General features: G+C 47.4%; 4 protein-coding genes and 1 pseudogene across 5 annotated transcripts; 4 read left to right on the top strand and 1 right to left on the bottom strand.

Annotated features, from left to right (window-relative positions):
* The first annotated feature begins 692 nt into the window (after positions 1-692).
* LOC120666526 lies at positions 693-2,178 on the top strand (annotated as a pseudogene).
* A 972-nt stretch (positions 2,179-3,150) lies between these two features.
* Positions 3,151-4,820, bottom strand: LOC120666527 (mitochondrial import inner membrane translocase subunit Tim9-like). The gene is made up of 2 exons (XM_039946390.1): positions 4,708-4,820; positions 3,151-3,705 (listed from the first exon to the last, which is right to left on the bottom strand). The coding sequence occupies exons 1-2, from the start codon at positions 4,767-4,769 to the stop codon at positions 3,519-3,521; spliced, it is 249 nt and encodes an 82-aa protein (XP_039802324.1). The 5' UTR covers positions 4,770-4,820; the 3' UTR covers positions 3,151-3,518.
* A 2,770-nt stretch (positions 4,821-7,590) lies between these two features.
* LOC120666525 (trimethyltridecatetraene synthase-like) lies at positions 7,591-9,519 on the top strand. The gene is made up of 2 exons (XM_039946388.1): positions 7,591-9,289; positions 9,377-9,519. Coding segments are annotated over exons 1-2 (1,581 nt in total). The 5' UTR covers positions 7,591-7,710; the 3' UTR covers positions 9,379-9,519.
* A 4,483-nt stretch (positions 9,520-14,002) lies between these two features.
* LOC120666524 (trimethyltridecatetraene synthase-like) lies at positions 14,003-19,416 on the top strand. Its single transcript, XM_039946387.1, has 3 exons — positions 14,003-14,517; positions 14,996-15,666; positions 18,664-19,416. Exons 1-3 carry the CDS (start codon positions 14,110-14,112, stop codon positions 19,217-19,219), a joined length of 1,635 nt encoding a protein of 544 aa, XP_039802321.1. The 5' UTR covers positions 14,003-14,109; the 3' UTR covers positions 19,220-19,416.
* A 1,548-nt stretch (positions 19,417-20,964) lies between these two features.
* On the top strand, positions 20,965-26,663 carry LOC120666523. Of its 2 annotated transcripts, XM_039946385.1 has the most exons (6): positions 20,965-21,208; positions 21,896-22,051; positions 22,229-22,281; positions 22,582-23,944; positions 24,089-24,259; positions 25,369-26,663. In XM_039946385.1, exons 2-6 carry the CDS (start codon positions 21,910-21,912, stop codon positions 26,235-26,237), a joined length of 2,598 nt encoding a protein of 865 aa, XP_039802319.1. In that variant the 5' UTR covers positions 20,965-21,208; positions 21,896-21,909; the 3' UTR covers positions 26,238-26,663. The 2 variants fall into 2 exon arrangements, with proteins under 2 accessions (XP_039802319.1, XP_039802320.1); XM_039946386.1 differs by lacking the exon at positions 20,965-21,208 and having other exon boundaries at positions 21,920-22,056.
* Positions 26,664-26,972: the final 309 nt, after the last annotated feature.

Raw genomic sequence — 26,972 nt, 5'->3', positions numbered from 1 at the left:
AAGCTGATGCAGCTACCACTTTACAGACAGTACATCTCATTTTCTCCTTGTCAAGACTCAAGAACGCATGCACCTACTCTGAAGTCTGAATCTACCAACATTAAACTGCTCACAAGCCGTCATCACCAAGCAATCAACACCATGATGTGACATGGCCGTGCTCTCCATCCATAATCCAGGAGCAACACAGTGATCCATCCAGCAGCGCGTCACGGCATGGGGATGCGGCTAGCTAGATCACATGAAGAAACCAAGGGAAGAGGGAAGCAGCGGCACATGGCACAGGTCCTGCAGCACATGAACCCGCACTGATTAGCGCGACGCGGCCACGGGCGTGCCGTATTATATTACCAGCTCCGTTGATCCTCCTCTCCCTGCAGCAGCCTGATTCTTTATCATTCGGCAAGAAAGTTTACAGTTTTTTTTCCTTACTCCTTTAGCAGTTTATTACTCCAATCTGCATGCACGCCACAGATCTGGTTGCAGGCAGGTATATATGTCCAGTTCAGTTCAGTCACAGCCTGCAGAAATCAGAAATTCAGAATGTAATAATCGATCAGACAGATGATCATGAGTTGTGATTGAGCTGAATCATGTGAGGGTACAGGAATGAGATTGGCAGGGACTTGGGAAGCTGTAGGCAGGTGCAAGCACATCAACATGGAGATTTCAGAAGCCACCATTGTAGCCTTGTAGGGCATGTCCCAACAGCAACAGGAACGAGGTCAGATTCTTCAGAGATTAAAAGAGGAAGAAAAATGAAAGGTGGTGCCTGTCCTGAAGCTGGAATCTCCAGGGACCCTTTTTTCTGAAACACTCAATTGGGATTCCCTGAAAAGCAGGCGACAGGGACAATACGAAATTACCAAGATCTCAAAATGGACAACGTTGAAAGGGAAATGAAGAAAGGAAAAAGATATGGAGGGAAATCTTGTCCTCTTAAACTGCTCTGACCAACCCCACCTCCTTCCAGCTCCCCTGTTCCCTCTCATCTCTCTTCCTGACGGACGCCTTCAAGCTTGAGTCACCTCCCCCTCCCTGTCTCTGCAACACAGCGCGTAGCACAGCGACCAGCTAGCCAGCCATTGTCGACAATGGCGGAGCCCAAGTCGTCCAAGAGCAAGTCCAAGTCCAGTCCAAGAGCAGCCGCCACAGCCACGACGCGGCGGCGTCCAAGAAGTCCAAGGCCGGCGCCGCCGCGGCGGGCCCGGGGTCCCTGGACGCGCTGTTCGCGCCGTGCGCGGACGTCAAGGGCCTCCGCTTCGGCGCGCAGCTCGTCACGCGCGCGCTCACCGTGCGCCGCGCGGCCCCGCTCGAGCTCCCGCACCTCCTCCGCGCGGCGCCCTCCCCCGGCGCCGCCACCGGGGACGCGCTGTCGTTCGCGCCGACGACGACGGCGTACATCCCGACCAACTTCGCCATCCTGGCGCACCACGCGTGGCACACCCTGACGCTGGGGCTGGGCACCAAGAACTCCAAGGCCGCCGTCTTCGTCTTCGAGTCCGCCGCCATGAAGGCTGCCGCGGACGCCGCGTGGCCGGGCGTCGCCCCGCTCGGCGACGTCGGCCGCCGCCTCATCCTCGCGGCGCCGGGCGCGCCAGAGATGGCGCGGTTCAAGTTCCGCAAGGGCTGCGTCACCTTCTACGTCTACGCCGTCCGGACCGCCGGCGCGCGCGGGTTCGCGCGCGCCGACGAGCTCAGGGCCGTCGTCGAGGCCATCGCCAGGCTCAAGGACTTACTGGACCACACCGCCATGCTCGCGCTCCCGGGTCAGAGGAGCATCGACGTCGCCGCCGCCGCGCCGGTGGGCGTCGTGCATTGACGCGCTTGATTGCAGTCGTGCCTTGTGACGAACTGTGAATAGAGTCCTTTTGCTGCTTATCAAGCTTTTTTCTTCTTCTCGGCGTGTGCATTGGTTTCTGAATGTGACCATTTCTTTTTTTTTCGGATTGAGATCGATGTTGTGCAATTCCTTGATTCCCTACTATGAAATTGTGCATTGGCATTAGAAGATGCCATGACCATTTTCACCCCTAAGCTGCTGATAGGAAACCCAACGAAAGTTAGGATGTGTTTTTTCTTCAGGTTGGAAATGAGATGTTGATCCTTGGACATTGGTGCTGTGTTTCAGTTGAAGAGATGAATGAATATCCCTACTTTCCATGCTGCGGCGACCAACGTGTTCTGTCTCTTACAAGTTTGTCACAATTCAGTTCATGAATTTGACGGCTTGTGTTGTATCTTCAGTGGATCATGATCAACACACAGGAATTTGGCAAATGTATGCGTGTGCATCAAGAATGGCCTGTTCAACTGCTTCTCCATTTTGAGCACCCTAGTTGCAGAGCATCAGCATCCACACGACCACACTGAACTGAACTCAACTGAGCTGAGCTCCATCATTTGCCTCAAGATAAGCTGCACTTTACAGCCATGGGAATGGGATTCTAGTTTATGACAACTGTGAATCTTGATGCCAAAACTAAACTGGTGATCGAGGAGCCAAAAAAGTACAGAGAGCTCAAAGATGCAAGCTCAAAAGGACACTGGGCAAATCATGACCCAGCATGTTCCAATCTTAAATGCCAGCACAAGTACTGACTACTGAATCTACTGACGATGCTGAACTGTGAACTCTGAATCACACACACATCAGAACAAGCAGCAGCTTCATTCAGTAGGGCAGGCCACAGTGCCACAGCACCGAGTCACCGACACGCCATGCCATGCCATGCAGCTCCAAATGAGAGATTGGAAATCTGCCCTGCACCTTCGCCATGGATCATGCCGCTGTCCGCCCTGCTGGCTCCACATGAGAAAACAACACGCCAACTTGTACAGTCACACAGCGGGTAGTGGGCACACGGTGGCCGCGGGCCAACCTGCCCAAATTGCCCATGGCCAAGCTCCATGAGATGCCAAAGGTGATCACGTCCAAACCATTGTGAACCTCTCGGTCCTCTCCAATGGCAACTGGGGTCGGCAGCTTGATCTGAGCCATTGACGGCGCGATCCGATGGTCGATACATGTAGCACCCCAGAACACAATACATGTGCTGGATCATGCCCCCTTTTGCATCACAAATTCCAATTCCAAGTGCATCAGTTCATGGCATGATGAGCTCATGTGCATGGTCCAGCATCCTTTGCTGTCAAAGAAGGCAGATGCCTTATGAGAGGGAAAGAAATAAGTTGCCTTTACAGATCTTGCAACATTCCAAACAATATCTGGCTATAGCAACCATATTATGCACTTAAGTGGCTAAAAATCTGCTGATTCAAGTGTGTGAAACATGAACCCAAACTCTTCTCAGCAGTTAGCAAGTTACTCAAGCATGAATGGATACCGAGTTGGTTCAAGGTAATTTTACCCATTTTCATACCCAGCAGTTTGTTCAAGAGGAAACCTAACTGAGGTGCAGATCTCAAGAAGTGCTAAAACCTTTTTAGGACCACAAATCGAAGCTGACAAAATCTCCACGGTTAGAATCTTGGCAGGGGCAACAAAATTGACACGATTAGTCAGGTGTGGCCACGCCCTGGTTAATCTCAGCGAACCTCATGCCAACCCTCATGGAGTGCTTCATGAACTTCTCGGCGCAACCGTGGACACATGACTCCTCTTGCTTGCCCAGAGTCTTGCGGAGGAAAGTGTCCACGCAGTCCCTGAAGCACCTCTCCACCAGGGAATTGTACATTCTCAGACTGCAACGTGATAGAGCAAACACGTGAGGGTTCTAGATATGCAGTTTCACAGATGCAAAAGGTGTGAAGGATTCAATGAGCTACCCAGGAGTTTTGGGTTAGACAAAAGGGAAAAGATATGAGGAAACACCACTTAAAATTAAGTCAAGTATTACATTATTTGTGGATACATTAATTCGTTATACTTAAATATTAATCTGTTCGATCATCCATCCTTATTTCTCCACACCTTTGAGTAACTTCAAATTATCACGTCTAGCAGTAGTCTCAAGCAACAAGATAAGAACCAAAATTTGCATTTCAATTATAAAAAACTTGCATTTCTGCCACCGGCATGGCCTTGAACAAAAATTATCCCTTTCTAGGTATCTTAAATGCTGTAAAGTAGAATAATCAATGAGCCATTCTAGTGCACAATTGTAAATTATCCAATCTCAGGAACTCTACATTCTAGTGCACAATTTTTCCTTGAGCCTAGAACCCCTGACCAGCAAATGTAATGCGACAGAACTGGACATACAAATAGCTCAACACCTAGAATCTACATATCAGAAAACAGAATATCAGAATACAGAAGGAATGCAGAGAAGCCATGAAACTATCAATTATGGCCCACAGTGGCTAAAGGTTAGAAAGCAGTTCAATTTTTCAAGCCTAGAAACTCTGGTTTTCCAAATCAATTGGTAGTTTGGCAGCTTCTGAACATAACGATATAACCTTCCCATTTCCCAACCACGCATTTTCTATTCCTATACCACTCGAACAAACTAAGCTATTTATCACTGAGCAGCAATTGTACAGTCGTCCGCAGCCAAACGCCTAGTAAATCCGCATGATTTGGGACGCGCAAGGTGCAAATGACATGAACCTAAAACCTAGCGCACCGCTTAAGCACGCCAATCAGTTGCCATGATAAGGGCCAGGAAGATGCAGATTCAAGCACGGACTAGGCGTCAACAACTGGTGTCATCAGGGAGAGGCGCGCATGGGTAGTCTTCGAACCTGTCACGGATCTGGAGCATCAGGGAGAGGCCGTCCACGCCGCCCAGCACATCCTTGTCCATGGCCGCCGCCGCCCGAGAAAGAAGGAAGCGAAGGGTTTATGGGCCTCGCTTGGTAGAAGACTATCTGCTGGCACCTGGGCTTCATGCATGCGCCCGCGAGTCCCTCTGCTGGGCTGTGCCGCGCACGTGGGCCGCCTGCTCTGACTCGCTCCACCTGGGCCGCTGGTGCCTTGCGTGGCCTGCTTCCCAAGCTGGCAGGCCTGCCTCCTTGCCTGGGCCCGCTGACCGTGCCCGGCCTGCCGCTGGCGCACTGGCCGCTCCGGCCGGCCTGCTCAGCCCGCGAAACCGCTGCTGCCCGCCGCGCGTTGGGCAGCAGGCCGCCCGCCCCGACGCCTGCGCTGGCTGCTCAGTATAGATGGCCAAATAGGCCAAGCATGATGGGCCGGCACGGCCCGATCCGAAAAAACATGACACTAGCACGGTCCGAGCACGGTTCCATAGTGCCGGTACGGGCACGGCACGATAAATGGGCTGGCATGATGGTGGCCCGGTTATTGTTGATCGTTGGATTGATTTGCAGTAGTTCTAACCGTTGGATTGACTTGCCCTAGGTATAAAAGCAAATCCTTTCTCCAGTTCTCTTTCTATCTCTCCTCCGACTGCCCCAGCGCTCGCGACGGCCCGCGGCAGCACTCGCTCGATCCAGCCGCGAGAGGCAAGCATCGGGAGACTTGTTCTCCGTCCACCGAGGCAAGCATCAGGAGGCCAGGAGCCCTCCACTCGCCCCCACGTCGAGGCCTCGAGGGCTCCTCAGTTGCGCGCCCCAGATCGAGTGGAGAGAGACCTCGGCCGTGGCGGCGCTCCCGCGACCTCGGCCGCGGCGGCGCTCCCGCGACCTTGCCTGCGGCTGCGCTCCTTCGACCTCGTCCACGGCTACGCTCCCTCGGCCTCACCCACGGCGGCCTCCCGCAGCCACACCCGCGGCGGCGCTCGCCCGGCCTCGCCCCTGGCGACCCGCCGTGCCCATCGGCACGGCACGGCTCGCCGGCGGCCTCGTAGGGCCGTGCCTGGGCCGGGATGCCGGTACGGCGGCGCCGCCGTGCCCCGGCGTGCCGTGCCTCGCCGTGCCCGGACGGTCCGTTTGGCCACCTATACTGCTCAGCTGCTACCAGCGCACGCCAGCAGACTGCTGGCGTGCATGCTTCGCTTGAGCAGCTCTCGCTTTTCCCCATTGTGCCGCTCCGATCTGCAGATCAAAGAACAAGAATAACAAAATTACTCCCTCAAAATGCAACAGATTCGAACATGAATTTAGCCACTGATCTGTGACGGCTAGACCCAGCAGATCCAAGCAAAAGATTACGAAAAGATTGAATAAATATCGTGAATCGAAAATCACTTTAAAATCCATCCGAAAATCACAGAAAAAAACGCTCGGGTTGACAAAATGAACACGAATATTTGGATTACTTCATGAGATCTCATTACAAACCAACTCTAGCAATAATGGTAAAAATGCTCAAATCAAAGAGTCACATCTCTCCCTGTCAAACCCTAACCCAAACTCTCAAATGGGTGCGCTAGGTTATAGGTTTGGTCAAACCCTAACACAAAACCCCTAGTTCGGATCGCGGTTATTCTCCATGATCTGAATATTTAAACGAAACCCGCTGGTTCGGATCACGAAACTCTGCAATTTGAATATTTACGTATCGGTCCCTAGTTTTTGGATGCTATCCTCCTTGCTCTCCCACGGCCCCGGTCACCCTTCCCGTCCGCCGCCGACATGGACTTAGCAGAGAGCTGTGACTGATGCTACAATTGGATCGCCCAACCGTGCATGCCTGGCGCTCCTCGTGCTTTTGTCTTTGGCTGCTCTCGTCCTGCCTTCCGCCACCTACTCATCCATGGTCGACTCCATCCTCTTCTCTGCGCCTTTTGCGTCAAATTTAGACGGTCAGGTATTCATGGATTTCGATGTGGATAGTTTCTGTCTACATATTTATGCAGTTTTTGCTTGCCAGTTCCTCCCTCCATTCAGGTGCGGATCCAAAAGGGTGGGCTAGGGGGATCAAGCCACCCTACCTCTTCAAGATCAATGGATACCCCTAAGCCCCCCCCTCTATTTTTAGGAAAAAAGAATGAAGAAGAAGGCGATAGTAAGAAGAGAAAGGGAGGAACAAGATGAGAAGGGAGATGAGGCTCTTCTAGATGTGTTGGTTAGATTCGTCACTACCTCCGTTCCGTTCGGTTCCGTTCTGTGAGATGATTTAAGCCATGGCTTCTTGTTTGGAAGTTGGCGACTAGCTTGTGAAATGATTTAAGATGGCGTAAATTTCTGACTTCGGAAACATCATGTGGTGTATAAGAGGAAGACGTGGAGCACTGCAATGCTGATGATTCAGCAGCTATCATGTGCAGTTGTGGGCTTGTAGCTGCCTCCAGCTGCTGGCCAACGATAATATACCCATTTCATCTTTAGGCCCTGTTTAGTTCCCAAATTTTTTTAATATTTCCCGTCACATCAAATTTTTAAACACATACATAAAGTATTAAATATAGTTTTTAAAAAATAATTAATTGTACATTTTAGCTGGAAATGATGAGATGAATCTTTTGAGCCTAATTAGTACATAATTGGACACTAATTACGAAATAAAAATGAAAGTGCTACAGTAGCCAATCTAAAAAAAATTCGCGAACTAAACACGCCCTAAGGTGGGGTTCACTAGCAGAACAGATCTGCACACAAAACAAACGGAGTTATGGATTCATAGATCCACTGTTGCAAGGTTGATAGTACAGTTCATTAGGTCAAGCATCACTATCGTGTGAACCTAGATATTTTTTCGGCAGGAATACCAGTGCTACAAATTAACAATGCCACCGCCTGAATCTAACGATATCCAAAAAAGAAAAGTTTCCTCTTTTTATACCACGATGAAACCTACTACTCTCTGCAAACTTCCAAAGCTAAAGCTTCGGCCCATCGTCTCCACAAATGGAGCTCACGCTAGCAATGGCACTGATGATGGTCACCACCGTCGTCTTCCTCGTGCTGATCGGCTCCCTCGTCAGGCCGCGCCGCAGACAGCGGAAGGCGCTGAACCTCCCGCCGGGCCCCAGGGGTTGGCCGGTGTTCGGCAGCCTGAGCTTGCTAGCAGGCACGCTCCCGCCACACCGCGTGCTGGCCAAGCTCGCGGCGCGCTACGGCCCGCTCATGCACCTCCGGCTCGGCTCCTTCCACGTCGTGGTCGCCTCCTCCGCGGAGGCGGCGCGGCTCGTCCTCAAGACCCACGACCTCGCCTTCGCTGACCGCCAGCCGGCGGCCTGGGGCGCGATCATCGCCTACAACTACAAGGGCATCGTGCAGACGCCCTACGGCCCCTACTGGCGCATGGCGCGCAAGCTATGCGCCACGGAGCTCTTCTCCGCGCAACTCGTCGACAAGTTCGAGCCCGTGCGCGCGGAGGAGACGCGCGCCCTGACGCGCGCCCTGTTCGAGCGCGCCGGCGCCGCCGTGCAGGTGAAGGAGCTCCTGATGGGCTTCACGATGCGGAACATCCTCCGCATGGCGCTCGGGGAGAAGTGGTCGGGCTTCTACGGCAGCGCCGAGGGCGAAGGGTTCCGGCGGTCGCTCGAGGAGGCCTTCGCGGTGAGCGGCGCGGTGAGCAACGTGGGGGAGTGGGTGCCGTGGCCCGCCTGGCTCGACGTCCAGGGTCTGGCCCGGCGGATGAGGCGGGTGCACGCGGTGTTCGACCGGTTCAACGAGCAGATCCTCGACGAGCACCAGGAGGATCGTCGGCGCGCCGGCGCCGGCGGGTTCGTGGCGAGGGACCTGGTGGACGTGCTGCTGCGACTAGCCGAGGACGGGCGGGAGGAGCCAGCGGAGACCAGGCTCACGCGTGCCGGCGTCAAGGCCATCGTCCAGGACATCATTTCTGGCGGCACGGAGACCGCGGCGGTGACGATGGAGTGGGCCATGGTGGAGCTCCTCCACCGCCCGGACGCAATGGCGGCCGCCACCGGCGAGCTCGACCGCGTGGTGGGCCGCGGCCGCTGGGTCACCGAGCGCGACCTGCCGGACCTGCCCTACATCGATGCCGTCGTGAAGGAGACGATGCGGCTGCACCCCGTGGGCCCCCTCCTGATCCCACACCAAGCCCGCGATGACACGGTGGTCGGCGGCTACGACGTCCCCGCCGGCACGCGCGTGCTGGTGAACGCGTGGGTCGTGGGGCGCGACCCGGCGTCGTGGCCCGACGCTCCCGGCGCGTTCCGGCCGGAGCGGTTCCTCGCCGGAGGCAGCGCCGAGGGCGTGGACGCGCGCGGGGCGCACTTCCAGCTGCTGCCGTTCGGGTCCGGGCGGCGGATGTGCCCGGCGCACAACCTCGCGATGAGGGAGATGGCAGCCACGCTGGCGAACCTGGTGCAGGGGTTCGCATGGCGGCTGCCGGACGGGGTGGCACCCGAGGACATGAGCATGGAGGAATCCTTGGGGCTGTCGGTGAGTCCCAAGGAGCCGCTCGTTGCCATCGCCGAGCCAAGGCTGCCGGCACACCTCTACACCGGAGTCCACTAGCTAGCTAGATTGTCATCCGGGTTCTATGTTTACCATTCATCAGGTCTTTTGATACATGCATGTGTGGTATGTCATGTTAAACATCAGCTAGCAGTGTTCTTGAGTTGTTCAGCACTATACTAGCGATTGTGTGCTCACCCGTATGGCATCTCCAAAAGTTACAAAAGCGATAAGTTAAGGACTATTTTGCGGATGAATGTGAAGTGCTCAAAGTTGGAGTTTAGCTCAGTGGCAGGCACTCAATCCTCAACCAAACTCCATTCTTTCTTTTCTTAAATCACAAGCAAATCTAGAGAGGGGAGCGAAATTTTAGGGAGAGGGTATATACCCCTAAGATTTATTTAACCATTTATAGGCTCAAAACCAGTAAATTAGGAACATCCGACACTTGGGTTGGAATAATTTCGAACTAGGTAAAAATTAATCCAGCTGAATGCCTAACTTAATCCATAATTAAGCCACACGCTGTCTAACTATCACCATCATTATCTCTATTGCATCCAAATAGTACAACATTTTATTTCCTTTTAAATAAAAATATCCTTAATGATTGCATTTCATGATTTGATTAGTCTGTTGTCACTACTATAATTTTGTTTTATGGGCACTACTATAAATTGGTTAATCGGATAATGAGGAACTGAGGATGGCGACATTGGATAACCACTGATAGAAGCTGTTGGAGGGTATTTTTCCATCAAAATCTATGTTCCTAACAAACCTTTTGATATTTCTAAAATGTATCATCAATCCTTTTAAAATGCGCTTAGGGGCAACAAAAATACCTCTCTCTATATATATGGTCCTCTGTGACGCGCGCGCGCACACACACGGACCACATATGTGTTGGTAGCGATTGTGTGCTCACCCGTATAGCATCTCCAAAAGTTACAAAAGCTATAAATTAAGGACTATTTTGTGATGAATGTGAAGTGCTCAAAGTTGGAGTGTAGCTCAGTGGGGAGCGAAATTTTAGGGAGAGGGCATATACCCCTAAGATTTATTTAACCATTTATAGGCTCAAAATCAATAAATTAGGAACACCTGACACTTGGGTTGGAACTTTAATTTCGACCTAGGTATAAATTAATCCAGCTGAATACCTAACTTAATCCATAATTAAGCCACTCGTTGTCTAACTGTCACCATCATTATCTCTGTTGCATCCAAATAGTACAACATTTTATTTCCTTTTAAACAAAAATGTCCTTAATGGTTGCATTTAATGATTTGATCAGTCTGCTGTCATTGCTATAAATTGGTTAATCGGATAATGACGAACTGAGGATGGCGACATTGGATAACCACTTATAGAAGTTGTTGGGAGGTATTTTTCCATCAAAATCATTATTCTAGCAAACCTTTAGCATTTCTAAAATGTATCGATCAATCCTTTTAAAATGCCCTCAGAGGCAACAAAAATACCTCTCTATATATGGTCCTCTGACACACACACACACACACCACATATGTGTTTGTAGCACATGTGCATTGTGCAATAACGTGCATGCAGTGTCTGTCTAGAGTATTCCTCTCGCTCTGGGACCATCTTATTAATTTTCAACCAACGGAACAAGAAAGAGCTCAATAGTCCTTCGGAAATGTGTATCAAGAGTAGAAATAAGGTGCAAATACCTCTCATCGCATGACAGATCAAGGTAGAAACAAATCAGCTCGGTAAGTCTTGGTAATGTTCCGAGGGCCGTAAAAGATCTCGTAAAGAACCTCCTCACAGTAATTAACCTCCAATCATTACTAGCACGTGTCTTATCCTGTCAATATGTGGCTTTCATTTTCTTGCCGTATAAGGACAAAAATATATATAGACACGTCACTGTCATGTTGGGTATGCCCAAATCACTCAATGTCTTACTCCCACCTATCCCATCTGTCTGCGTTCTCTTGCAGGGTTGATATTCCGTTCATTTTAAAATATAGGGTGTTTTGATTTTTTTCTAGATTTATAAATTTTGTTATGCACCTGCACTAATACAGAAAATGTTTGTATCCTATAGGGATGGCAACGGGTATGAAATATCCGCGTACCCGCGGATACCAAACCCGACGGGCGCGGATACGGGTATGAGTTTGTGCCCGCGGGCACGGGTGCGGGTACAACTCTAAACCCAACGGGTATTTTCAAACGGGTTTGAAAAATTGATACCCGAATCCGTAAACAATGACTTTTGTGATGTATTATGTATGAGACTAGTTCATTTATTTGCTAAGATTTATTTGTTTTCTCAAATAAATGGTGTTGACGTGTTGCTTAATAGGTTATAATTTATTAATGCTGAGATATAGAGGTTCATATTAATGCCATCTTTAGTATCCTACATATTTATCCCAGGTGTTGTTGGTTCTGAAACTAAAGAACGCTTTAGTTCTGAATTTAATGGCTAGCTATAGGTGGCCTGGGGGGGTAGATCCAACTGGGACTAAATACCCATGGACCCATTTGTCCCGGTGGGGGACTGCACCCAGGACTAAAAAGAGAGCATTAGTCCCTGATGTAACAAAATACCATGACAAATGCCACATATTTGTCTACTTATTACCTCTCTTCCTCATCTCGATCATGCATCATGTCCTCTCCTTCCTAATATTCTTCCCTCTCCTAGTCTCTCCCCCTCTCTTCTCTCTCCCTCGTCTCAATCTCTCCGTACCAGCGGCCCAGGCCATGCCCCCAAGCGGGGATCTCGGCAAGCGGTGGCGGCTTGGGCTAGTTGCTCGTGCAGCGAGCGGCGTCGTCTTGTGTCCGCGCCGCAGCCAGGCCCCGACAGGTGCCAGCGGGAGTGGTGTGGCCAGGTTCCGGCGGGCGGCACGGCCAGACACCGCTTAGCCTGGCTCCGATGAGTAGCGGCGCAGCATGCAGTGTAAAGCTATATTTTTTTCAAATATGTGTATTTAGGGATTGGTGCTATATGTCTCCGAAGAGTGGAGAAGGAGTATATTGGTGCCGATCTACAAGAACAAAGGGGATATTCAAAGCTGCACCAACTACCGGGGAATTAAGTTGATGAGCCATACTATGAAGCTATGGGAGAGAGGTATTGAGCATCGTTTGAGAGGGATGACGCAGGTCACTATGAACCAGTTTGGTTTTATGCCTGGAAGGTCAACCATAGAAACAATTTTCCTAATAAGACATGTCATGGAGCGGTATAGAGAGCAGAAGAAGGACCTACACATGGTTTTCATTAACTTGGAGAAGTCTTATGACAAGATACCACGGAATGTGATGTGGTGGGCTTTGGATAGGCATAAAGTCCCAACAAAGTATGTGGCCCTCATTAAGGACATGTAAAATAATGTAATGACTAGGGTCCGAACAAGTGATGGTGACACAGATGACTTTCCGATTAAGATAGGACTACATCAAGGATCAGCTTTGAGCCCGTATCTTTTTGCCCTTGTGATGGATGAGGTCACAAGAGACATACAAGGTGATATTCCTTGGTGTATGCTTTTCGTTGATGATGTCGTGTTAGTTGATGAAAGCCGTGCGGGAGTGAATAGAAAGCTGGAGTTGTGGCGGCAGACGCTAGAGTCTAAAGGTTTTAGACTTAGCAGGACTAAAACTGAGTATATGAGGTGTGACTTCGGCGCCACTCATGAGGAGGGAGATGTTAGTTTGGAAGGCCAAGTAGTGCCCAAGAGTGATACCTTTCGATATTTGGGATCCATGCTACAGAGAGATGGAGATATTGATGAGGATGTTAGTCATAGAATCAAAGCAGGATGGATGAAGTGACACCAAGCATCTGGCATCCTTTGTGACAAGAAGGTACCTCAGAAGTTAAAAGGCAAGTTTTATAGAACGGCGATTAGATCGGCAATGTTGTATGGTGCGGAATGTTGGCCTACAAAAAGGCGGCATGTCCAATAATTAAGTGTTGCAGAAATGTGCATGCTGTGTTGGATTTGTGGGCATATAAGGATGGATCGAGTTCGAAATGATGATATACGGGATATGCTAGGGATAGCACCAATTGAAGAAAAGCTTATCCAACACCGGCTGAGATGGTTTGGACATGTCCAACGGAGACCGCCAGAGGCACAAGTGCATAGTGGTATCCTAAAGCATGATGGTAATATGAGAAGAGGAAGGGGCCGGTCGAAGTTGACATGGGAAGAAACAATTAGAAGATTGAAAGACTGGAGTATACTTAGAGATTTGTCCTTGGATAGGAGTGCTTGGAAAGCCGTGATTCACGTGCCAGAACCATGAATAATGGTCTTTGTTGGGTTTCAACTCTAGCCTACCCCAATTTGCTTGGGATTAAAAGGCTTTATTAATGTGTATTTAGGGATTGATTTGTGAATGATTCATTTGTGGTTGTGATTGCTTTTGTGAATGATTGATTTGTGATTGTAATTGATTTTGAGATTACGATTTTGGTCAAAATTTTGAATTTGGAGAACTTGGCTTCTGTACATGGGAGCTGGCGAGTTAATTTTTTGAGTAGCCGCCGGGACAACACAAATACACATATTTGTCCCCAGATGGACAGTCCTAGTTGAGAAACCGAGACTAAAAACAGTTTCCAACTAGAATTAAATAAGAAATATGTACATTTTGAAACGAAGACAATACTTTGATAGTGGAGATTCAACATCACTAGTCTGCCTGCCACAAATATATTTTAGGGGATTATCTGTGCCACGAATAATACTACAAAAATTTGTAATGAAAAAAGAAGAAAAGAAAAGAAATCTGTTTTTTATATACCAGGACGAAACGGAACGAAACCTATCAAAAGTTCTACACTCTCCAGGTTCCGCTACAGGCCACAGCTTCCTTTCCCATTTCCACCAATGGAGCTCACGCTAACAATGTCCATGGCCATGGCAGTGATGGTCACCGTCGTCGCCATCCTCGTGCTCGGCTCCCTCGTGAGGCCGCGCCGCAGCCAGCGGAAGACGCTGAACCTCCCGCCGGGCCCAAGAGGATGGCCTTTGTTCGGCAGCCTGAGCTTGCTCGTAGACACGCTACCCCCGCACCGCGTGCTGGCCGAGATCGCGGCGCGCTACGGCCCGCTCATGCACCTCCGGCTCGGCTCCTTCCATGTCGTGGTCGCCTCCTCCGAGGAGACGGCGCGGCTCGTCCTCAAGACCCACCACCTCGCCTTCGCCGACCGCCCGCCCACGGCCTTCGGCAAGATCCTCGCCTACGACTACAAGGGCATCGTGCAGACGCCCTACGGCCCCTACTGGCATGGCATGGTTCACCTTATCACCGATAGATTTCTGATAATTCCTATATTTCTGTTTTACCGGTGAGCACCGATAGAATTAGTTTATCATCTAAAAATATCATTGTTTTAAATTTAGCACTCCATTCGACTAACCCATAAGTTTGTGCACATACTTTTTACCCACTATAACGAGTAAAAAGAGCATGTAACCATCTTTTAATCCTAATCCATTCATTTGCTTTTATTCCACCATCCAATTCTTCATATTCTAGTGAGAACCGACGTAGCAGACATGTCTCCCTACCGGCTATTTCCTTTCATTTTTCTACGTTAGTTATTATGTATAGTTTTTTAGGCTAGATGGTTTGAAAAAAAATCTAAGTTCATTTCTACACAAAATGAGAGTTTTTTCTCTAAATTTTGTCCGAAAAAAATTATCTATCACCGATAGAATTCCGATATTCCCGTTTATTACCAATCTCCGATATTTTTAATTTATCGATAAGGTAAACCCTGCCTACTGGCGCATGGCGCGCAAGCTGTGCGCCACGGAGCTCTTCTCCGCGCGGCGCATCGACGCGTTCGAGCGCGCCCGCGCGCAGGAGATGCGCGCCCTGACGCGCGGCCTGTTCGAGCGCGCCGGCGCCGCCGTGCAGGTGAAGGAGCACCTGCTGAGCTTCACCATGCGCAACATCCTCCGCATGGCGCTGGGCGAGAAATGGTCGTCGGGCTCCCGCGGTAGCCACGACGGCGGCGGCGGTGAGGCGTTCCGGCGATCGCTCAAGGAGTCGTTCATGGTGACGGGTTTGCTGGGCAATGTTGGGGAGTGGGTGCCGTGGCTCGGCTGGCACGACGTGCAGGGTTTCGTCTGGCGGATGAGGCGGGTGCACGTGATGTTCGACCAGTTCAACGAGCAGATACTCAACGAGCACCAGAACGGCCGGCGGCGTGCTGGGGCGGGGATGGAGATGGACCTGGTGGACGTGCTGCTGCAACTGGCCGAGGACAGGGAGCAGGCGGCGGAGCGGCCGCCGGAGGCCAGGCTCACGCGCGATGGCGTCAAGGCCTTCCTCCTGGACATCATCGGCGGCGGCACGGAGACCGCGGCGGCGACGTTGGAGTGGGCCGTGCTGGAGCTCCTCCGCCACCCGGCCGCCATGGAGGCCGCCACCGGCGAGTGTAACACCCCTGACTGCTGGGCCCCACATGTCATCCTCCTCACCCATCCCTCTCTCGAAGCTCCGGGATGCGCTCCGGGATGCTCCCGTGTTCAAATTGGCCACGCCGCCGCCGCACGCGTTGCGCGCGACGCGCGTTCCGTGCCCATCCCGCCGCGCCCTTATCCCTTCGCCCAGGTGCCTCACCCCCTCCTCTCCTCCCTAGACCACGCCGGCCCTTCCTACTCGCATCCGAGCTCGCCACCGCAGCCCGCCATGGCCGCCAAGATCCACTCGGCGGTGAAATCCTACTTCCGGCCATCATCTTCGACAACCAACGGCTAGAATCGAGTTCCCTCGACTCGCTGAAGCTCATGCTCTCCTCGTTTCATCGCGTTCCATGAGTTTCCGCGCTCGTTCCCGAGCCATGCCGCCGTCGACAAGCTGCTGCTCGCCGCGAGCCGCGCTCATGCACCTCTGTGCCGCGCCGCCGAGCGCCCCCACTCCACCCAGCCTTTATGAATCCTCCCATGGCCGCCCCGTCGCCAGCCACTCACCGGAGCGCCGCCACACGCCATCGCCGACCGCCGCCGTGCACTGCTTCCGTGGACAGCACGCCTCCGGCCGCCCTCCGCCGCGCTAAGACCACCCCAAGGTAGCCCGTGACCTCCTCTTGCTCCTCCCCCACCTAGCTCTCGCCGCCGGTGAGCGAGCTCGCCGGAATCGAGCTCCCTGAGCCTCTTCCGTTCCAAAAATCGCGGCTAGGGACCCCAGGCAACAATAAAAAGAAGTGCATGGGTCTTTTTGTGAAGTCCATGACTCAGGTGAATAGTGCTGCGAAGGGTTCTTTTGTAATAGTTTGACTGAAATTTGAAAAATCATAGTAAATCATAGGACAATCATAAAAATTCAAACTAAAATTTTTTGGATTCCTTATTCTAAGATCTACAACTTTTCTTACAGGTTTATCTTCAGTTTATAAATAGTTTTTGCTCTTGTTTAAATATTAGTTTAAGTGGCTGTAAATTTTGAAAATACACAGTAATTTGTAGCAAAATGATAAAATGGTGAAACCAATTTTTTTAGCTTTGTATTCATGTCTAGTATCTTTGATAATTTTCTTGGATTTGTTTAGATAATTTTGCATGCCTTTTCTGAATTAACTTGTATAGGACAGCTGAAAATTTGTGATTTTCGTAAGTAAATATAGAAAAATGATTTTACTGAAAATCTAATTTTCATGTGTTTCTTGTAATGTCCTCTACATGATCAATTTAATTTGTGATTTATGCTTGCTGTAGTAGTTCTTTTCTTAATTCTCGCTCTAGTTCGTTGCTCGCATGTTTATTAGTATTACGTTTGTGAATCATCGCATGTGTTGCGTTCATGTGCCTTTGCATAGTGTTTCATCCATGTTTCATTCATAGCATGTCATTTTTTATGTCACCGCATCATACTAATGCATGCATCTCATACATGCATTATAGTGAATGAACCGTCGGAGAACGAACCCGTTGAGCCTGCAGAGTCCATCGAGCCTGAACCCGGAGTCCCGTTCGTGGTCGAGCCCGAAGTTAACCAAGGCAAGCAGCTAAGCATGATCCCTTGCACCTATTTAATTTGATTAGTTTAGTTATCTCACTTGGGTATTGTGGGGTTATATATATTATGTACGTACTACATTTTTATACCTACCTTGATGCATTGTCCTTCCTTAAATTGTTTAACCATGTCTTTGCCACATGTTAGTTAGTTAATAACTTAATTTGACTAGATGCTTACCCCTGCTTAGAATACTCATATTACTTACTAGAAAGAATAGTTGGGAGTATTACACTTACCGGTTACCCTTGATCGCACTGGTTCGACTTGGTGGTAAGGGTTTGGTAGTATCGAGATCTGAGCGGAATGGTAGGCCCTAGAGAAAGAAGTCACATGGGCATAGTCCGATTGGATCGTTTAAGGACCGTCCGTGGATGCCATCGGCCTTGAGCAACTTTTCGTGCTACCACATATCCAATATAATGGTACATATGAGCCAATTAACTTCTTTGACTTGATTATTGATGTGCAGTCCTAGATACGTGGCCAAGGGCTATGCAGGGAGGCTTAGGGGTGTCCCCGGTGGACCTAAGTTACTCTATGCGTAAGTTAGGTGTGAAGTTCAATGATCGAGCTTTGTTGGGAACTGTTGACGTGAGTACCCACTTGCCCGGCGTGATCGGTTGGGTGTGTCGCATGGTCCTCGCGTCGTGTGGGTAAAGTAGTACACCCTTGTAAGGTTTAAATCAATTCGAATTGCCGCGCTCTTGGATATGAGCAAGCTCTTGGTTCGTCGAATTCTTCGTAGAGAGTTTCGGTATTGTTGGCTTTGGTTCATGTCACATCTATGATACATTATATTTATTATATTACTCTCTTAATCAACTAAAACTTTTGGGGGTTCGGGCAACACTAATTAATTTTGCTAGGTGATAGTCCAGAGAGAGTTCATGCTTATACAATAATTACTTAACCTTAAAGCTTTTATTTGAGCCTTTGCACGATCCTTGTTTATTTAATCGCGTAAGTCTTGCGAGTACATTTTGTACTCAGGTTGCTTTCTAAACCTAGTTGCAGGTGAGCCGAAAGTTGTGTTCGGTTGATGTGGCCGCAATGGTGCCCTTGAGCACGACGCCATTGTTTGTTACGCTTTTATCAATTTATCCGCTGCGTAGTTTATTAGAAGTTAGTTTGAACCCACCTATATCGATTTTGCAATATTAAGTGTGTAAAAATTGCTCGTTGTGGATCATTGGCAAGTTATGCGTTTGTAAAACGGTACGTGTACTTAATTCTGGACATGTGACAAACACGTACCGGGACTATCAGGTTTGCTCTCGTTCTAGGTGACTTGTGTTGAATAAGTGCCTCTAAGATGTGGATTAGCACGTGGCGTGTCGAGCGACGGACATGTGCTAGCCCTCATCTTAAAAAATTAATTAATAATTTCATAGTGCAAATTGGGTGGTTCACAGCGAGCTCGACCGCGTGGTGGGGCGCGGCCGCTGGTTCGCCGAGAGGGACCTGCCGGACCTCCCGTACATCGAGGCCGTCGTGAAGGAGACGATGCGGCTGCACCCCGTGGGGCCTCTCCTGATCCCACACAACGCCCGCGAGGACACGGTGGTCGGCGGCTACGACGTCCCCGCCGGCACGCGCGTGCTGGTGAACATGTGCGCCGTGGGGTGCGACCCGGCGTCGTGGCCCGACGCGCCCGACGCGTTCCGGCCGGAGCGGTTCCTCGCCGGGGGCAGCGCCGAGGGGGTGGACGTGCACGGGACGCACTTCCAGCTGCTGCCGTTCGGGTCCGGGAGGCGGATGTGCCCGGCGCACAACCTCGTGATGAAAGAGGTGGTGGCGGCGCTGGCGAACCTTGTGCACGGGTTCTCATGGCGGCTGCCGGACGGGGTGGCACCGGAGGACATGAGCATGGAGGAATTCTTTGGTCTGAACGTGAGTCGGAAGGAGCCGCTCGTTGCCATCGCCGAGCCAAGGTTGCCGGCGCACCTCTACGAGTCTGTCGACGACTAGCCAAAGTAGTCATCGCGTCTGGAACTCGTTTCTATCATCTAAAAAGAATATATTCATCACGCGTTCATATACAAGTATTTTATTGACACGTTAAACATTATAAGTGATTTATATAGATTATCTAGTATGTGTAAACGAGTACTAAGTGCATTTTTTATTTTTATCCCTAAACTATGTAACTCCATCATTGTGCAACATTAAAGTCTCAAGATTGTCTAAACTCAACTCCGAGTCGAATACGACGTAACTCGTAACCTATCTACTTTTCTCCGTGTGGACCAAATGCTGTACCGCATTGTTGCAATGCATGATTGCATCGTTCTCTGCTGCAAGGTTGGTAGAGGTTCAGTATCTCTGATCTATGCCACAATTTTTTAGGAAAATAATAGTTGCATCTAATAAGCCTCAATTCACAGTCCTTTGGAAATGTATATGTAGATGCATATAGTTAGATAATTGTCGTAAAATGCGAGCATACATTGTTGGGATATGCATGCTCTACTATGAGAAATACACTCATTTTTCATTGCAAATTCCTCTTATGTCACAGTACAAGGTATAATAAATAAAGAGTAAAGTCCATGTCATCCCGCTCCCTAAACTCACAAATCGACCGTTCATGTACTCAAACTTGTCCATCTGTGTCATCTCGGTCCATAAACTTGTTCCACTGTGTCATCCCGGTCACTAAACTAGAAACTCAAACGTTTACATCCTCAAATTTTTTCAATCATGTCATTCCGGTCCATAATCTTGATTTTGAGTCTCATATAGGTCAAAACAAGGCGATCTAAAATCTATATATAAAAAAATAATTCATAACTTTTTCATATGAATTTGAGTGAAGACAAATTTTATATTAAAATGGTAGCCCTCGACGTAATCTACAATTTCGTAGTTGAAATATTTTTGAATTAAACTGTTTAGGGTCTCAAAATATTGTTGTAAGTTTATAGATTTTGAAATTTAAAAGTTAAAATTAAATTTTGGGACACTAAACAATTCTAATTCAAAACTTTTCAACTGCAAAGTTGTAGATCGCGTCGAGAGATACAATTTTAATATAAAATTTGTCTTAATTTGAGTTCATATGAAAATGTTATAAATTATTTTTTGATATAGAGATTTTAAATCGTCCGGTTTGGACTTAGATGAGACTCGAAACAAAATTTAGGGACTGTGATGACACGACTGGACAAGTTTGAGGATCTAAACAGATGATTTATAAGTTTAGGGGCCGGAATGACACAACCAAATAAGTTTGAGGACCTAAACGCTCGATTTACGAGTTTAGGGATCGAGATAACACAGTCAAACAAGTTTAGGAACCGGTGACGCACTTTACTCATAAATAAACTAAGGCTTTGTACATCCTGATGATAATTTATGACACTACAAGGGCATCCTCCAGTGTGACCACTTAACCTCATAACAGAATTTGGGGCAGTTGTACCCTTATCTTTTTTTTTTGCTACGTGTATTCATCCCATACACAAACGCCACCACGCCACGAGGCATGCCCTCGCGTGTTGCATGTGCCTTTTGGCACAGTTGTACCCCTATCTATTCACATGTTGATTTCTTTTTTACTCATTGCACAAGTTTTTTATTCAAACTCACATTTTTGTATGCGCAATGATGATTTTATGTCCTATCGTCCCTTCGTAGTTTTGTAAAAAAAATAATTCCGTCACTTTTAGAGGTGCTGCCATCGTATCAAAAAATTCATAATTGGTATATCAATTTCATCATCTACTGTCTCGTATGATTTGATCATAGACCAAAATTTGTATGTGGAGGAAGAGGACGAGCGGGTTTCTCTCTGCCTGGCACTAACAAGGCTCGGTTTGGTTTGTTTGGCTACGGAAGGAGAGAGGAACGGCAGAGAGGAAATAGCCATTAGCCCATGGAGCGGAGGAGCTCCATTCCCCCCATCTCCTCCTCCGCATGCGTGTCCCGTGGAAAGATCAATCTTTCGCTTCTTCCCTGGTATGATCCCTCAATTCCCGTCGTTATGTTGTGTAATTGAATCGAATAGAAGCAGATCTTGGCCTTGCCATGCGGTTCTTGGGTTTGGATTTTAGACTCGTGGTTAGGGGATCGAGATTATTTCGATCGCATATTGGTCCTGACCAGTGCGATCCTTGCGAAATTGCGATTTGGATAAGGGTGGGCTTGGATAGAAACTCGCCGTATCGATTCCGGTGGCAGGGGGGGTGGAATTGCAATACATAAGGGGAAGGAAAACGAACAATACATCATGACATTTGGTCAGGCAAAGGAACACCCCCCCCCCCCAAAAAAAAAGAACCAAAGGAAAATGTATTTGCATTTCCTTTTAATACAATGATTTCTTTGGTCACAGATTTTATCATCCGCCTAAAAATGAAACGTTGGATATCAAATATAAACCCCAAAAGTTTACAGCTTTTGCCCGGAATAAAATCACACACATTCACCTACATGGAACTTTGAGTTCAACTTTGGTATTTGGTTTACATAGAATTCAAAACATACATTCCCTTGCTTTGTTAGTGAAAAATAGAATTTAATTGATGCATCTCACCTTTGAGAAATAGAGTACTATTAGCGTCTGCAGTACTGAACCTTCGATAGTGTCTAGATCTTGGTATATCAATATCCTGAGACTCTTACCCTCTTCCACAATGATGATAGCTTTTGCTGGAAAAATGGCCGAGAGCAAGCGGTTCGACACAAAGAGCCCAGGCTGCCTGGAAGGCTTGTTCAACTTTCTTGCCCTCAACCAACGGTTGCAAAAGCCGAAGATGATTGCCTATCGAAAGCACAGTGAAGGAAGTAACAATACACTCAGTAAGGTTTTACATATTTCTAGCTGCAAGTTTGAAGTTTGTTGAAGCTTTGCTGTTGATATGTAACGCTGATTCCAATTTCCAACAAGGCTTGATTGAAATAGACTTTCCTTTTTTATTTGTCTTTGTAAAGTTGTGTGTGTTAAACATAATAAACATGTTTGTATATCTGTTGCAGGAGTGAAAGTCCCAAAGCCCAAAAATCGCAGTGAAAAAGATGAGACTATCCCGGTAGGTGGCAGAAACTGCATTTCTTTTTATGGTAAAGGTAGAAGCCTCATAGATATCTACTGGTAGTGAACTGATGAATCCTACCATATCATTGATATAGTTGCACAACCAAGAAACTATAATGATTATTTAAAGTCTTCATGCTGGCAATCTCTGTGAGCCTTGCCGCAAGTCTTGACGATTTCAATTTGCTAGTCTTAAATCACAAAATTGTTTTTTGCATATATATATTTCAAGAAGTGTTAAAGCAATGCACCTCTGACACCTTTTTCAAAATCTATTTGTGGTGTTTATTTTCAGAAGGAAACAAACAGTAGTTCTCCATCTGGAAAGGCCCACATGTTCATATGGAGGACACTCATGTTCAAAAAGAAAATACCTGAGAAAAATCAAAAGAAGAGCAGCTCACCAGCCAGCACTCCATCCTCATCGCGTCTTCTGCGCTCCAGATCAATCCATCACTCAAAGTGCTTTGATTATGATGTTTCTGATGACTTAGTTGCACATTATCATGCAATGAACAACTCGAGCTCCAATGAGATGGGTTCCTGTCACAGCGAATCACCCCCATTGTCACATGAGAGCCCACAACATCCCAATATCCAAGAGAGCTGCAGGTCATGTGGCAGCATCGGTGGCAAAGATAGCATTGATCTGGAGGCACCTTGTGAGACTGCACCAGGGAATCTTACTGCTGAAAGTGAACTCCCCTCTATGCCTAAAAACCGTGATGCTGCAACGCATCATTCAAAGGAGTTCTTGGATTTTCTTGAACTGTTCAATGCACACCGGGAACTGTTTCTGAAGATTCTCCATGATCCTTCACTGCTAGCAACAGCTGAACAGCAAGGAGAAGCTTCGTCAAGTGGTGCTGTACTGGTGAACAGATTGGAATCATTTCCAAGACCGGGAGGATCATCAGGGAAACGTAACCCTATATTTGATCGGAGTGATAGTGAGAAAAGCAGGAAGTCAGAACTCCAAAAATCACCCTCAAGGCCTAACAATGATGTAGAAGCTGCAAAATTTATCAGTACTAGAATGCCTTCCGGAGTCGATGGCTCAGCAGTTTCTCTTTCAGAATCAAGAAGCCTGAAGAAAGCTGGAACAGCTTCAAATCGTTTTAAAGCTATTGGTAGGAAGATCAAAGATGTCGTAAAGGAGAACCGCAAAGAGCTCGCTCGGATAACAAAGGATGGAGTTTTCCACAGACTGCCATATGGCCAAAAAATGTCCGAATTAACCAGGAGCCCCTCCGCAGAGAAGTTTGTCCACGAGGAGAAACAAATACGAAGATCATATTCTATTGCAGAATATGTAGAAAAGTATTCGACACTTTATGAGTCGATTTCGAGGGACTCAAAAGTTTCTCCAGAAAGATCAAGCATAACAATGGGAGGCAATACAAGCTTAAAAGCCAAGAAGCCACCATTGGGCTTCAAAAGAATAACATCTCTTCCAGAAATGCGATTATATTCACCTCACCAAGGGGGCCTAACTGAGATTTCAGATTCTCAGATTGAACCCAAGACTTGCATTGTGGAATCTGATTGCTTATCTTCACATAGAACAGATGCATTCAGCATCTATGAAGGAGGAAATTTCTATCCTGATGATGTCACAGAAAGATCAGGGAATATTCACAGTGAAATAAATTATGGAGGTAAGGCAAAAGAAGAAGAAGTTTACAATATTGTTGTTAGGGAAAGTGATTCTTACCCCCTACATATTGATGCTAGGGTGGATGTCTCTTTCTCCCCCTAGTAAGTTTTTGTTGGACTTACAATATTGTTGTAATCTTTTGCAGAAGCTTATTCGGTAGGCGCCTTGGAAGAGAATTTCCGCAACATCCTTCGGAGTCCAAGTTTATCTTCTCTTGGTCGGTCTTTCACCCACCGCCGCATCAATAGTTTGCCTTCTTTTGATCGGTCTTTCTTCCAAGATCACTCTGGCAGTTTTACAGAGCATTCTGTAGCAGGTGAATTATATTTATAACTTTAAAATCCACTTTTACTGCACAATGGAATATTAGTATTAGTATGTAAAATATTTTGATGTTTTCTTCCCTCAGTTTTAGACACAGGTTATCTACTATTAAACCGATCTAGGAGCATATAACCAACAATGGTGTTACCCTCACTTTTAATTGTGTTTTTCTCCTTTCATAACTGTATTCTATTTTTTTCAAGTAATTCTACATATACAAAACCTCCGTGATGTTCATTATACTTATGGTGAATATATTTCACTCGGAGCACCATATAATTTTACCAATTTACTCTCAAGTAACCACAAAATGTTTCTTATTACTTCATAGTTCAATGCCTCCTAGTATTCATTTAGCAGTAGGTGAATTTTTTATGTCTGATTTGCTAATTACTAATGAAATATTATTCAATTGCTTGCTATGTTTGATGATTAGAAGCAGATGAGTTGCACCTTGAAGATTAATGTCATATTCAAATGACTATTTGACCATGTATTATTTCTTTTCTTTGTCATTACTACTTTAGACCATCCCATTCCTCCCCATTCCTCCAGGCAAGTTACGAGAATGAGTGAAAGAGGGTAGCTAGAGCTAGAAGCTAGAACTTAGCTGCAATGAAGGAATTAGAAATTAGTGCAAATGACTATTTGACCATGTATTATCAATTTTCTATGTGGTTACTACTTTAGACAATCCCATTCCTCCAGGCAATTTATGAGAATGAGTGAATGAGGGTAGCTAGAGCTAGAAGTTAGTACTTAGCTGCATCACACCTATGAAGGAATTAGAAATCGATGCAAATGGCTATTTGACCATGTATTATCTCTTTTCTATATCATTACTACTTTAGACCATCCCATTCCTCCAGGAAGTGAATGAGGGTAGCTAGAGCTAGAAGTTAGAACTTGGCTGCATCACAATTATGAAGGATATATTGGTTTGTTATAAGAATACCTTATGCAGCATCTCTTCTTTTTCTATCCGAGGTGCAGCTTTTTTACCATGCTGAAACTCTAAACCTCATTTGCTTGGTGTTTTTCCTATAACAAGAATATCTATTCTACCCTTGTAACACTAATCTTTTCTGAACAATTTTTTAGGCTCAGAGCCACCATTTGAAAATTTGCACCTTCAGGATGAGGACTGGTTAGTCAAGCCACCAGAGTCCCCAGGAGCATACGCTGCCAACTTCAAGGATGATGAGTGGGTGGTCACACCACTAAAGCATTCCGGTGTCCTTGATGGTATCGATCATGAGGATCAAGAGTGGTTGGTTAAGGCATCACATCTGGCAGGTGCCAAGGCTGCTGATCTTGAGGATGAAGAGTGGTTAGTTAAGCCAGGGCAGCCCATAACTAACGATGCTTTGAATTCAGATTTCCGGTTCATACATGAATTTGCCGAACAAGGTGCTGCAGAACCCTTGCACATTTATGTTAGTGACAAGAACGAGGCTGATTTCCAGTATGTCAAGGACATCCTCAAGAAATCAGGGTTCAGCTGCGGCGATGTTGACTGGTACGCATCCAATCAGCCAGTCAGCCCTGTGGTCTTTGAGGAAGCAGAATACTCATGTCAGGAACTCAGCATGGCAAGCGATGAGCCACAAAGTATTGTCAGGCGCATGCTCCTGTTTGATCTCATTAACGAGGTCCTACTGGACATCTACGACTCTTCCCTGGTCATTGGCCCATGGCATTCACGCTTCGACTTGCGAACCAGACCAATTCCCATGGGGTCTCATGTCCTTGAGGAGGTGTGGGCAAAGGTGAGCTGCTACTTGAGCCTGCATTGGAGGGAAGGCCAGACGGTAGAGGACATTGTGGCACATGATCTTATGAGGAAGGACAACTGGATGAACCTAGTATATGACGCTGAGTGCACCGCGTTGGACATGGAGGATCTGATGGTGGAGGACCTACTGGATGACGTTGTCATTCAGATAGTGTTAGAATCGATTGACGAATGACTATCAGGAGCTAATTATTTTTTTTCAGCGTCTTGAGCTTTGAAGTAATTTGTTTAAAGGCTGTGCAGTAAAATGCTACCAGAAGAAAGGTACTTCTAATTGATGGATCACTGGTCTAGCATTGTGGAACAGTAACTATATATGTAGATAATTTTTGCCAGAATTCTGGCAATTGTCAAATGTAGTAAATGTTAGCAAGGCATTAGGTATTGTTAGAAACAGAATCTAAAGGATAGACCGGAAATAGGTAGCATCATATACCTGCGAATTGTAAGTAAACCATCATGAGTTCTTAATTCTTATTAGTCCATAAATGTACATATCCAGCTCATGAGTTTGTTGTGAAAGACAGTTTTGAAAGCAGAAAAAGTAAAACACTACTCTGCTCTTCTCTGTGCGTGAATAATATGCTCATCTTTTGATGGATCTCGTCAAATATTGTACATGAATCTGTATTTGCAACCTTCTTGGTTAACTAGACAAATGTGCTTTTATGTAATCTGGGGGGTCTGGCTGGCATGCTGTTAGCTGCAGTTGTTCTGTGAAGTTCAGGGTCATTGTCTAAAAACCAGAATGCAGGATGTTACGGGATCCCATTGTTGCTGTTGTGTGAAGTTTCAGATGAATTTTATGAGAATCCGAAGAATTTCATTTCCACAATGCATCATGTCGTGAAGGAGCATATAGTTGAATCAATGTCATTTCAGCGGGATTATCATATAAGAGTATGTAAGT

Source organism: Panicum virgatum, chromosome 3N, assembly GCF_016808335.1.
Source record: "Panicum virgatum strain AP13 chromosome 3N, P.virgatum_v5, whole genome shotgun sequence".
Lineage (NCBI taxonomy): Eukaryota > Viridiplantae > Streptophyta > Magnoliopsida > Poales > Poaceae > Panicum > Panicum virgatum.
This window is presented reverse-complemented; position numbering and strand designations above follow the sequence as displayed.

Bases quoted from the DNA above. Each gene is read 5' to 3' on its own strand.
- LOC120666527 (XM_039946390.1), bottom strand. From the start codon at position 4,769: ATGGACAAGGATGTGCTGGGCGGCGTGGACGGCCTCTCCCTGATGCTC. The intron at 3,706-4,707 runs GTTCGAAGACTA...ATCACGTTGCAG, and splicing joins ATGCTCCAGATCCGTGACAG to TCTGAGAATGTACAATTCCC.
- LOC120666525 (XM_039946388.1), top strand. From the start codon at position 7,711: ATGGAGCTCACGCTAGCAATGGCACTGATGATGGTCACCACCGTCGTC.
- LOC120666524 (XM_039946387.1), top strand. From the start codon at position 14,110: ATGGAGCTCACGCTAACAATGTCCATGGCCATGGCAGTGATGGTCACC. The intron at 14,518-14,995 runs GTTCACCTTATC...TTTATCGATAAG, and splicing joins GCCCCTACTGGCATGGCATG to GTAAACCCTGCCTACTGGCG. The intron at 15,667-18,663 runs GTGTAACACCCC...GGTGGTTCACAG, and splicing joins ATGGAGGCCGCCACCGGCGA to CGAGCTCGACCGCGTGGTGG.
- LOC120666523 (XM_039946385.1), top strand. From the start codon at position 21,910: ATGGCCGAGAGCAAGCGGTTCGACACAAAGAGCCCAGGCTGCCTGGAA. The intron at 22,282-22,581 runs GTAGGTGGCAGA...GTTTATTTTCAG, and splicing joins AAAAAGATGAGACTATCCCG to AAGGAAACAAACAGTAGTTC. The intron at 23,945-24,088 runs GTAAGGCAAAAG...AATCTTTTGCAG, and splicing joins CAGTGAAATAAATTATGGAG to AAGCTTATTCGGTAGGCGCC.